We start from the raw sequence: 12,490 nt of genomic DNA on the forward strand, positions 1-12,490 counted from the left end.
CGCCGCTGCCCCCGGTGCCGCCTCCGGAGCAGCCCCCGCCGCCCCCGGAGCCCGAGGCGGTGCCCGAGCCGGTGCTGGAGCAGTGGCGCCAGTACCAGGAGAGCGACTGGCACTGGGGGCTGCGCCGCCACTTCATCCTCCGCCACCTGGCTAATTACCCGGGCGCCGCTATCGACCAGCTGCTGTCGCTCTCCGTGCTCTGGACCAACCACGTCTTTATGGGCTGCAGGTGAGGGGGGGCCCGCGGTGGTGATCCGGCTTCCCCGGGGGAGGGACGTTTCCTTCCCGGGGGCGGGGAGGGAGATGGCCTTGGGGCTGCCTGGATGGGGCCTCGGGGCTGGTTTTTCCCTTCCCAGTCCGCGTTGACAGAAGCGTGGGGAAGTGACAGGAGGAAGCGGCCGAGTCAGTGGGTTTCTTCGTTCACTCTTCTCCAACCCGTGCTCATTAGCCTCAATCCCCGGCTCCCGTCTACATCTCAGGCCCAGTTTCCCGTTGTGTTCCTCCCCATCCTTTCTGCTCCCCTCCAGATCCCACCTTTCCTCTCAGTGCCTTCCATGCTGCCTCTCCCACTCCCCCATTGCTTGGAAACCCCTTTCCATAATCCATTCCTGAAGGCTCCCATTCACAGAACTCATACTGCTCCTTAACCCGCTCTCAGACAATGGAGTTATATATACCCCTCTAGACATGAATGGAAAAGGCGGGGGTGGCTATGTTATTATTTTATAACACCCTTGCAAAGTAACTGCCCACTGGAAATTCTTCAGAGTCCATTGGGGAGAGTTTCTTGCAACATCAGCAATTCTGAGTAGAGCAAGCTAAGCTTCAAATATAAGAAGATGATGATGGACACGTTTTAAGGATGCCACCAACACGACTTCTAGGGCAAGTGATAATATGGACACCACCTGGAAAGAGAAAAAGAGAGCGACCTAGAGAAATGTTATACAGAAAAATAATATACAGAAAAATAAAGAAGTGAAATCCTTCAGCATGACACCCAGAAGCCTGGAAAGACCAGCACAGGACTGAAATTAATGATGGAAATTGGGAGATGCTCTATATACCTGAGGGTGCGGGAGAATAAAGAAAAATAAACGGATGAGGCACTCAGACAGAAGGAACTCTCATCATCTAAAGCCTTTTTCCTACTATGAGCACTGCATGGGTCCAGATCTCCACCTGAACAGAACTCGTAGCACAGACTGTGGGATATGAGCCACATGTGGCTCTTTTATGGTTAAAGTGCAGCTCACTGAGCTCCCCAGGCTGCTCCCCTCCCATTGTCTTCCTAGCAGACTGTGGGATTGGAGCACAGGACCTCTGCCTTGCAGGTGGATGGTGGGGTAGGGGCGTCTGCCCAGCGGGAGGGGAGACTTGGGGCTTCCATCCTGCTGGGCACACCTGCTGGGGCTTGGGGCTTCAGCAGGAGCAGGGCTGAAGCCGTGTCAGGTGCCTCTCTTGGGGCTGAGGCCCTGATCCCCAGCAGGTGTGCCTTGGTTCTTGAACTTCTGAAGATTGTCGTGTGTGGCTCAGAGGGCCAGTAATTTTGGCTGCCCTGTCATAGGAGGATGAGGGCTGAAATGGTCGACTTGATAGTGGAGATATAACGTACACCTGAGGCAACGGCATCGGTTGTAGATGCGCAATTACTCTCTTTGGGCAGACTTGGTGGTTCCTTGGTGGGTTATATAATTAGTGTGAACCCATTCATTTTTTGTAAGTGATGCTGCAGAAGTGCATTTTTAGGAGTGACGTTGAATGAGTGTGGAGCCCTCAGGAATAGATTTTGGAAGCGGCAAAGCCATAAGGGGCAGCACAGAAGAAGGCATGGAGAGATTTGTGAAAGTGTCATCAAGGTAACCATCATATGAAGAGCAGAAAGGAATTGGGGGAATGCAAAAGGAAATCATATCAGAAGAGTAGTTGGGGCCTGCGTAATGAAAGGCCTTGAAAGCAAAGAAGAGAAATTTAAATAGAACATAATAGGGAGGTAATACCAGTTGATTCCGAAGTCTGAATATTCCTCTCTTGACTATTAATTTACAGATGCTTTCTTTTTTAGTTATTCCTTTTGGTGCATCCCACTCTCCGGGCCCTAGCATAATGCTGCATACTTGAATGTAAATGCTAAGAGCAAACTGAATATTTCCTTGCTGTTTTTTTTATTGAATACTAAACAGAATCAGTTTTTAACACATCACCTCCCGCAATGTAGGAACTCAATGTAGTACAGTGTTTCTCAGCCTTTTTGATACCAAGTACCTGCTTTCTGCCTTCCTAATCTGTATCAGATCAATCTCAGGGACCGGCGCTGGTCCGCGGAGGGATGGTTAAGAAACATCAGTATAGTGAGAACCTGAAACTGACCTGAAAATAAAAGTGAAAATGGTCGATTTCCCTTGTTCAAGATGAGAAAAATGCAAAAAGTAAGCTATATAAATAGTGAAAAGTAAGCACCTAAAACTGAATTTTCTGGCTATGTTAAAACAGACTTCAGTAATGGAAGAGCTATGTAGTTGCTATCCCTAGACACAGCAATCATTAACTTGTGGAAACCACAATATAGTAACTAGGATCCTGTTTTAGATTTCCATATACCTGCTAGTCAGAATGAAAGGGCTGTTTTCCCTGTGTACTTTGACATTTCTAAAGTTAATGATTTTTTGGGGTGGGGGGTATAAAGAAATTAAAGAAAAACAGGAACTTGCTGATGACTTAAAAGTATAGTGACTAACTTCAGCGAGGCAGGTTAAGACTTAAGCAAAGCTCTGAAATACTAAAAGATAATTTAGACTTTAAAATTTAAGATTTGTTAAGTCTTCTTATGAGCAGGGGTGGCTCTAGCCATTTCGCTGCCTCAAGCACGGTGGCACGCTGCGGGGGGCGCTCTGCCGGTTGCTGGTCCCGCGGCTCCGGTGGACCTCCCGCAGGCGTGCCTGCGGAGGGTCCGCTGGAGCTGCCTGCTGCCCTCCCAGGGACTGGCAGAGCGCCCCCTGTGGCATGCCGCCCCAAGCACACACTTGGCGTGCTGGGGCCTGGAGCCGCCCCTGCTTATGAGCCCTGACTTTAGTAGACACTTCTCATAGTTTGTCTGAATTTCAATTAACCATCTTAGTTTGGATCTAAACATCCCCTGCAGTGTTCACAATCCAAATGTTTCATTGTGCTAGTGTGAGACAGCCAGAAAGTGAAACTGGTTACGGTTTTTATCATTTAATCCATGTGCAAATAACATGAATGGCACATTGTATTTTAATATTTAACACTTAGACTGGAAGCTCTTTGAGGCAGAGACTTTTTATTCTGTATCTGTACACCACCTAACATAAATGGAATCCTGATCCTTGACCGGGGACCCTACCACAGCACAAATAATCATAGCCTCACGCTGTGTTGACAGCAGATGTAAAGAAGCACTTCATAGTATATAAAAAAACCCATGGTATTTAATCTGATGGATGTCCCATTATAACCCATTTTCAACCGTGGTTGCATGTTCACCATCTCTTTAAAAACTGCTAGGCCTAAAGTTGCATATGGAGCTAGGGTACTGATTATTGTTATTAATGAAATGCATGCAGACTGACTCCTGCACTTGTATGGAACCCCGCTGTGATGCTGCTGCATGCAGGTGCAGGTCCATGGACGGATGGATGGTTAAGAAATATTGGTGTAGGGAGAACCTGAAACTGACCTGAAAACAAAAGTGAAACTGCATGCATCTCAATGCAGGGCACTATCTGTCATGTGACTGGTGCCAAAGAAAACCTAGTTACTGAGGAATTACTTGTGGATTACAGAATGGGCAACCTTTATTATTTCTTTGGCATTTTTACTGCCGTCTTACAAGGCGGAATAGGCATATTTAAATCAGTTACATGAGACTAAAATGTCCCCTGTCTGTACTGGAGATTTCTTTATTCATTTCTTCTACCTTGGCCCGACACAGGCATTAGGAAGGCTGTCATATCTTGAATAATGATGTTACTGAACTCTCTCAATGCGTAAACAGTGCTGCACAGAACCCACAAAAAATAGGGTTACTTTCCCTGCAGAGCTTACAAACTCACAGATGATGCGCAAGGGAATAGTTCAGACATGAAATGGTGCAGACACTGTCAGTCAAGAGATTTGTGCAGGAAGACTGTACTGTGGTGAGGTGCAAAATTAACATGCCATACAGTGGTTGAATGGACAGAGGAGGAGAATGGCATGTGACTCTATTATGAAATATAGCTGTATTTATGTGTTATGAAAAAAATTTCTAATCTAAAATGGTCTTTGCTGCCAGGCAAAGTGGAGGGGGAAGTTTGCTGTTTAAATTATATTAACTAATAATTTGTTCAAGCCCTGATTGTTAATGTTTCCCAGACACCTGCTAGTGAGAGGATTGACCCATTAGCTAGAAGTAGTTCTTGGACCCTTGTGGTTGGGTGCCATTTTCCATATCATCCTCTAGCTGAAAGGGGATAAAGTTTAAATTCCAACCCTCTCTTTGGTCCTGTTGGTAGAGAAAAAGGGCTTCCATTTTTCCACCTCCTGGCTGTTGTGGGGGCTCTGTGTCTCCCCCTGCTGCCATTTTTGGGTCCCTCTGTGCCTGCCATTGCTGCTGAGGCTGCTTCTAATTTTCTCAAGCAGCAGCATGAAATCGACCTGTTTCTTGACAGTTTTAATTGCTGCTCACAGGGTTCTGAATAGTAGCAGCTTGGAAGAGTGATGAGCAGCAGTGTAGGTATTGCAGTGTCTCTGCAGGCTCAGGAAGAAGTTACTGTCTCAGTTTGCATTCAGAGAGCTTGCTCTTAATATTCGTTACCTAATATTTAAACGCAAGCTTAAATTCTGGTTAGGTCTCCATCATTGCAAGGAAAGCTGCTCACATACCACCAGTGAGTAGACTTTCCATACACATGTAGCACCAGTTTTGAAAAGCTAATCAAAGGCAATTTGCTTATAAAAAGTACCTCTGGCTTTTGTTCTCAGAACCTAATTATAACTTTAGTTTTTGTCTGCCTTGATAGACATAAGATGCTGACTGAGCCTCTGCTTAATTTAAATACCATCCCTGTGGTAGAACAGTGTATCCTTTCTATACTGTGATGGAATATCTACAGCACACGGCTTTATGCAGTGTTTTCAGGCCATCATCCCTTGTTAGAGATTTTTTAGTTCAGCTTTTTTCATCTAAATATACTGAAAAGATTTAGTAAATTACAGGAGCTGGAATTCTGTAACACTGATGAATTCTGCTAGATTAGAACTGCAAATGATTTTTGCAGTTCTAATGCAACATTCTTTTGCAGCAGTAACCAGACTTCAAGTAATGCAGGACTCCTTATGAAATAACACTATCATACCATCACTTTTGTGGCAGTGGGATTTGAAATGTTACAGCGACATCAATGCTAATTTAGAAATAAAACTGTTGTTTAAAGTAATAATTGTTAGTAAAAAGCAGCTGAGTTCCTACAGTAAAAACTGAAGCGTTCCTTAGCTGCTGTCTGACATCAGTGATGGCAAATGTCTGGTGACATGTCACAGATTGTCACTAAGTTTTTTGTCTAGGCTAGCAGCAATGAGTCACTGTTTCAATACTGTTCTGACTCCACTAAATTAAAACCCAGTACATTAACCTATGTTTCTTTTCTACTGCCACTTATGTTTTCCTCGTTGCTGTATTAAGTGGTATGTTTCAATAGCAAATCCTACAAAGGGAGCTTCAGTTTACTAATTCAAAACTCCATTCATTTAATGACTTGCGATGAATGATTGGCAGAATATTTGATGCTAAGATATGTGAGTTTTGTTCAGAATCTGTATGAAAAGTAGTGACCTGTTGCCTTATTACAGATATCTTCCACAGGGCCCCAGTTCTGCAAGGAGAGCCACACAGAGAGTCTCCCAATTCTTTGGGGTTCCACACAGCCACATAAATCTGCCTGCATGGAACTGATGACAGGTTCAACATAAACTTTCACCATCATTTATTAGAGCCTGCTCCAATGCCAGTAAATGTTGACTTTAATGGGTATTGGATCAGGCCAGATTTGACCAGAGTTGTGCTTGTAATGTCACAGGCAGCTTTCTAGTCCCAATTTAACTTAATTAGGAAGTATCCACAAGCTACGCTATATTGTATAACATATTTCACACAGGCATATTTTTCCTTGTGTGAGATGGTGAGGTCTTGCTGTCTGCATGGTTGCAAATACTGAAATCTTGGTTGTAAAGACACCAGGAGTTTGGTACTGGAAGTGGGAGAGGTCTGATAAAAACCTGGCAGCATGTTCTAATGCGATCTGTCCTTGAATGAAACACAGGTATGGCTCACAAGTTATGGAGAAAGTCCTCAAGATGGCTGAAGGTATCGATATTGGGGAGATGCCATCATTCGAGCTGGTACCTCCTGCTAAGCCACCAAAAAGACCCTACTCTCCACCTTCCTGTCCTTATGCCAGTGAGTATATTTGCTTGCATAACAAAGGGGACCTCATTCTCTGTTGCTGCTTCAGATATGATTTTCAGATCACGGGAACTGCAACTGCAGAACAGACCAGTGTCTGCCTCTGACTGTAGCCAGTAGTGGATGCTTCAGGGGGGAGATGGCAGCAGGCCAGATAAGCAGTGGACAACTTAGTGCACAGAGGTACACCACAGGCAGGCTGGATTTCTCCTTCACCGCAGCTGGTGGCTGGCTTCTGGTAGAAGTAATCAGAGTTGTGGTGGCTGGGGAACTTGCAAAACTTTTAAAGCTTAAGGATCTGACTTAGATGTCAAGGTGTTTTTTCCACTGATCTCAGATGAACTGGGTTATGATAAATATGCTGCAACAGAGGTGTCTAGATGTACATGGCAGCCTGACCCATGTTAGCATGACAGGTTAGCATTGGATCAGATTGTTCTTTCTAAGTGCTTGAGATGGCCTTTTGCTTCACTGGTGAAGTCACAGGCCTGGGATTTGGGGCATGGGAGTTAAATCTTTTACAGTCGTTTGAACAGAATACCACTACTGGGGTGGAGAAAGGGTGCCCTTTTACTTACTATATTTATGCATCAGATATTTAATTCTTCAGATTAGTTATACAGTGATTGTCTTCACAGTATTTGTTTTTGTAAAATTTGTGTCTTGTTTCTAATCCAGACAAATTCAAATTAGAAACGAGGCACAAACTTTTAAAGTGAGGGTGAAGTGGTGGATTCTTCCTCTCTTGAAGTCTTCAGATCGAGACTTTTTGGAGGCTATGGTTCAATATCAATTATAGAGCACTTTTCACCAGATCTTTACAAAGGAGGTCAGTACCATTGTCCCCATTTTGCAGACAGTGAAACTGAAGCACAGAGAGGTGAAGTGAGTTGCCACAGTCACTGACAGAGCTGGGGATGGCATCCAAGTCTTCTGTGTCCCAGTCCAGTGCTCTATGCAATAGCAAACACTGCCTCCCAAAATTTAGTCTCACGAGTGATTGAGCAACAAAATGGCAGATGAAATTCAATGTTGATAAATGCAAAGTAATGCACACTGGAAAACATAATCCCAACTGCACATATAAGATGATGGGGGTCTAAATTAGCTGTTGCCACTCAAGAAAGATCTTGGAGTCATTGTGGATAGTTCTCTGAAAACATCCACTCAATGTGCAGCGGCAGTCAAAAACGCTAACAGAATGTCGGGAATCACTAAGAAAGGGATAGATAAAAAGACATAAAATATCATATTGCCTCTATATAAATCCATGGTACACCCACATATTGATTATTGTGTGCAGATGTAGTCACCCCATCTCAAAAAAGATATACTGGCACTGGAAAAGTTTCAGAAAAGGGCAACAGAAATTTAGGGATGTGGAATGGCTGCTGTATGAGGAGACATTAATAGGACTGAGGCTTTTTAGCTTGGAAAAGAGATGGCAAAGGGGGGATATGATAGAGGTCTATAAAATCATGAGTGGTGTGGAGAAAGTAAATAAGGAAGTGTTATTTACTTCTTGTAACACAAGAACTAGGGGTCGCCAAATGAAATTAATAGGCGGCAGGTTTAAAACGAACGAAAGGAAGTATTTCTTCACACAAGCACAGTCAGTCTGTGGAACTCTACCAGAGGGTGTTGTGAAGGTCAAGACTATAACAGGGTTCAAAAAAGAACTTGATAAACTCATGGAGGATAGGTGCATCAATGGCTATTAGCCAGGATGGGCAGGGATGATGTCCCTAGCCTCTGTTTGCCAGCACCTGGGAATGGGTGAGGGGATTAATCACTTGATGATTAGATTACCTGTTCTGTTCATTCCCTCTGAAGCACCTGGCATTGGCCACGGTCGAAAGAGAGGATACTGGACTAGATGGACCTTTGGTCTGACTCAGGATGGCCATTTTTATGTAAGTTACTGTGCTCAATATAGGAGTAACTGGAATTGTTTACTGAGTGTTATATGGGAGATCAGACTAAATGATCTGATGGTCTTAAAATCTGTGAACCCGAGTAGTATCAAAACCACCTTTTTACATAGCAGTAGGTGAAGTGGAAATACTTCTGCAGTATCTTGCCTAGGAATGAACATTCTACTTATCTATTGCATACATCTTCAAACAGAAAATCTTGGTATCTGTGATGTGGGGAGTGGGATTTCTGTACTCAAAAACTTAACTAGTTACTGCTGGTGATCGTACTGTACATACTCCCTCCATGTTGTAGAACTTACTTTTTTAATGCTGTAAATCTCACTCATTCCGTAGATCCAGAGCCTCCCAAAAAAGTCCTCCCCAGGTTCCGCGTGAGACCTCGTTTTGAGCCTGTACACTTTGTAGCCAGTAGTGAAAAAGATGAAAGAAAAGAAGATCCTTCAGACAACCAAACACAGGAGTCAAACAAGGATGCAAACACAAACAGCACTGCCCAGTCAGTCGAAAACTATGTGGATTTTGTTTTTAACAGTTTCAGTACCCAGGAAGCAGATCCCCAGTTCCCCAACTCAGTGGGTTTTGGTTATGCAAGTAGCCAGACAACCGCCACCAGTGTGGTTTTGAACAGCATGGACACTACCCAGAGTGGTGCTCCACAACTTTCTGCTTCCTCTTCAGTTCTCCAGTCTTCATCAGATACTTTCCCCCAGTCAGTTATCACAGCAAAGCAGTATTTTATTGACAAACTCTCAGCAGCAATCTGGAAGAATCTTGCTAACCCAGATGCTAACACTGGGACTGATAAAATTAACTATACGTATTTGTTGACTCGGTCAATTCAGGCATGTAAGACAAATCCTGAATATATTTATGCTCCTCTAAAAGAAATTGCCCCTGCCGACCTCCCAAAAAATAAGAAGCTTCCAACAGATGGCTTTGCTTGTGAAGTGAGATGCCAAAATGTCTACTTAACCACAGGTTATGCTGGCAGCAAAAATGGATCCAGGGATCGAGCCACAGAATTAGCAGTCAAGCTGTTGCAAAAGTCTGTGGAAGTTAAAGTTGCTCAGCGGAAGTTCAAACATACCTATCGAGAGGACTTAATAGTGTGTGAGTCTGGCACGTGCCCGCAGGAATTGCCTCCTGCTCTCAAACAGCTTGACGACTTTCTAGCTGCCAACAAAGATTTTTCATCTGGGCAGTCTGGTTCTGATCCCTTGCAAGGTTCTAGTAGTTCAACCAAACACTGGACTAATTTTGTCCTCACGGAAAATGCTAGCGATGCTATAGGGATACTAAACAACTCAGCTTCATTTAACAAAATGTCAGTTGAATACAAATATGACTTAATGTCAAACCGTTCATGGCGCTGTAGAGTGTATTTACAAGACCACTGCCTAGCCGAGGGATATGGCAGTAAGAAAACGAGCAAACATGCAGCTGCAGATGAGGCTTTGAAAATTCTTCAAAAGATGCAGTCCAATGTGTCACCCATCAAAACAACCCAGGTTCAGAAAGTGGGCTGTTCATCCCAGAGTTCTGGCAAAAAGAAAGACCTGAAGGATCTTGTTATCTACGAGAACTCTGAGAATCCCGTGTGCACACTGAACGACACTGCTCAGTTCAACAAGATGACAGTGGAGTATGTCTTCGAAAGGATGACAGGAATGCGGTGGAAGTGCAAGGTGATGCTAGAAAACGAGTTCATTGCTGAAGCAGTTGGGGTTAAGAAATCTGTGAAGCACGAGGCGGCGGAGGAAGCTGTGAAAATCCTCAAAAAGACACAGCCGACTGTCGTCAATAACTTGAAGAAGGGCACCATCGAAGACGTCATCTCAAGAAATGAGATTCGGGGCCGCTCAGCAGAAGAGGCTTTCAAACAGAAGATTAAAGAAGACAACATAGGGAATCAGATTTTAAGAAAAATGGGCTGGACAGGTGGTGGGTTAGGGAAAGATGGTGAAGGGATACGAGAGCCTATTGCAGTGAAGGAGCAATTTAAAAGGGAAGGACTCGGGCTTGATGTGGAAAGGGTGAACAAAATTGCTAAAAGAGATATTGAGCAGATCATTCGAAATTATGCGCGCTCAGATAGTCATGTTGACTTGACTTTTTCTACAGAACTTACCAATGACGAGCGGAAGCAGATACATCAAATTGCCCAAAAATATGGTCTTAAAAGTAAATCCCATGGCCAGGGCCATGATAGATTCTTGGTGGTAAGCAGAAAGAGACGTAAGGAAGATCTATTAGACCAACTGAAGCAAGAAGGCCATGTTGGACATTATGAACTTATTATGCCTCAAGCTAACTGAGCTTCATGGTGTCCAATTTCATTGGTGAATGCATAAAGAGATGGAGTTTCCTAGATCCCTAATTAAAGAAACAGATGCTGCATTTTCTTGTTGTGGGATATATTGTTTTACTTTGCTCATTTAATTTCTAAAACTTTATTAGAGAAAGAACTTACAAAGTTCTGTCCAATTGTATTAGCACAACCCAGCAGCCAATCGTGCAGTTACTGTATGTGTCTTTGATATTACTTGTTCCTTCACATTTTAATAGTTTTGTAATAGCAAAAACACATGTCCAACCACAAAAAAATGACACCATTTAAAAGTATAGTTCCGTTATTCTTTTTGTCCCAGGAAAGAAATTTTGCCTTTTTAAAAGCAGAGGAAATGCAGTTCAGAGGGAAAAAAAATGTAAAGTTGGTATTAACTACAATAAAAATAGTTTTATTTCCAGAAAAAAAAACAGGATTTGCCACATTTTGTATGTATCTTAAATTTTGTGTGAAACCTCAAGTCTAGAAGAGTTAGCAAAGTAAAATGTCTCTACCGTGTGTGTGTGTGTGTGGTTGTGTGTGTGTTTATGTATGTGGGGAAAAGTCTTTAACCAGCTGAACAATTCAACTTTCTTTATAAATAGTGTTCCAGTTTATTCATAAATTTTCTGCTATACTAAGAATTAATGAATGCACCCTAATCAACTTTGTACTAAACTGAGTTAATGCTGGAAGGATTTTTACCTAGAAGTACTGCTTGATATGTGTAAATGCCATGGTGGCATGTAAAAACCTATTTTTACTTTGACTCTGAGCTCTTAACCCTGAGCAAAATCAAATTGTGCTTCATTATTTCTATCCACTACATTAATGTATCTGTGCTTGTGTATGTCAAGGAGAGATTCACAAGTAAAAGTCTTGTGCTGCTCCAATACGTGGTTTGAGTGTGGAGTGTCTCCAGGACTGGCCTACCTGGGCTAGAAGAGCCCTCTGCCTGAAGAACAAATAGTTGGCTGCTACAAGACACCATTTTTGGGATGTGTCCTTCCACCATTGCTGAATTTTCAGGAACCTTCCAAAAACCAGTCCCTGAGTTATGCCTTGTAAAACAGATTAAAAATCAACCTCTGGGTGAGGCAAGTGTAAATTCTCTTTAGGTGCTGCTTGTTCAGATGGGACCTACTGTGTCTTTTCCAGCTTGAATATCTGATTCACTCAGCCAGCTATGATAGATATTCCTCAGTAGCCACTCTCCTGTTTGTCCCTGTGCTTCAGTTTATCATTCCTGCCTCCCATATCTGCCTCTCCATCTGTTTACATTGCCCTCTAGGTCAGTCCATCCTCCTGTGTTGCCTTTTATACCCTTGGCTTTGAGGAGAGGGGGAGTGGCCCCAACTGGCACTGCAGAAGATCCTGGTGGCTCATGGCACAGGCGGTTTGAATCTCACAGGTGTGAAAATAGAGGCTCATCTTGAAGAACTCATTACAGGTGAGTAGCATTCACTTAGGAATGAAGAAATGCCCCTGTGCCATCCATTTTCATGAGCACAACTCAGCCCATCATCCTGGGGCTTGTTCTGCTAGCATGAACAGGTCCCCTAACTCAGCAGTGGTTCTGCAAGCATGTTCTCTCTTCAGATTCATGCCACTTGCCCACTTTCTCCTCTCCCTCTGAATTCTACTCTCAAGGACTCAGGGTTTTGGGAATTGGTACTAAAGGGGTTGGGGACTGCATGGCATTTTATAATACCTCTAGTATTGGTGTCTCGCTCCCCTAACAGTGTCTTGGGAACCTGCTGGAAA

The 12,490-nt window shown here is 43.5% G+C and overlaps 1 protein-coding gene across 2 annotated transcripts; it reads left to right on the plus strand.

Moving 5' to 3' along the window:
• Positions 1 to 12: 12 nt before the first annotated feature.
• On the plus strand, positions 13 to 11,157 carry NKRF (NFKB repressing factor). 2 transcript variants are annotated; one of them, XM_032767032.2, is made up of 4 exons: positions 143 to 229; positions 5,864 to 5,959; positions 6,321 to 6,457; positions 8,734 to 11,157. In XM_032767032.2, the coding sequence occupies exons 3-4, from the start codon at positions 6,337 to 6,339 to the stop codon at positions 10,713 to 10,715; spliced, it is 2,103 nt and encodes a 700-aa protein (XP_032622923.1). In that variant the 5' UTR covers positions 143 to 229; positions 5,864 to 5,959; positions 6,321 to 6,336; the 3' UTR covers positions 10,716 to 11,157. The 2 variants fall into 2 exon arrangements, with proteins under 2 accessions (XP_032622925.1, XP_032622923.1); XM_032767034.2 differs by lacking the exon at positions 5,864 to 5,959 and having other exon boundaries at positions 13 to 229.
• The last annotated feature ends 1,333 nt before the right edge of the window (positions 11,158 to 12,490 follow it).

Source organism: Chelonoidis abingdonii, chromosome 8 (assembly GCF_003597395.2).
Source record: "Chelonoidis abingdonii isolate Lonesome George chromosome 8, CheloAbing_2.0, whole genome shotgun sequence".
Classification (NCBI taxonomy): Eukaryota; Metazoa; Chordata; order Testudines; family Testudinidae; genus Chelonoidis; species Chelonoidis abingdonii.

Coding starts and splice junctions, on each gene's coding strand:
- NKRF (XM_032767034.2), top strand. Junction 6,458..8,733: donor ACCTTCCTGTCCTTATGCCA/GTGAGTATATTT, acceptor CTCATTCCGTAG/ATCCAGAGCCTCCCAAAAAA.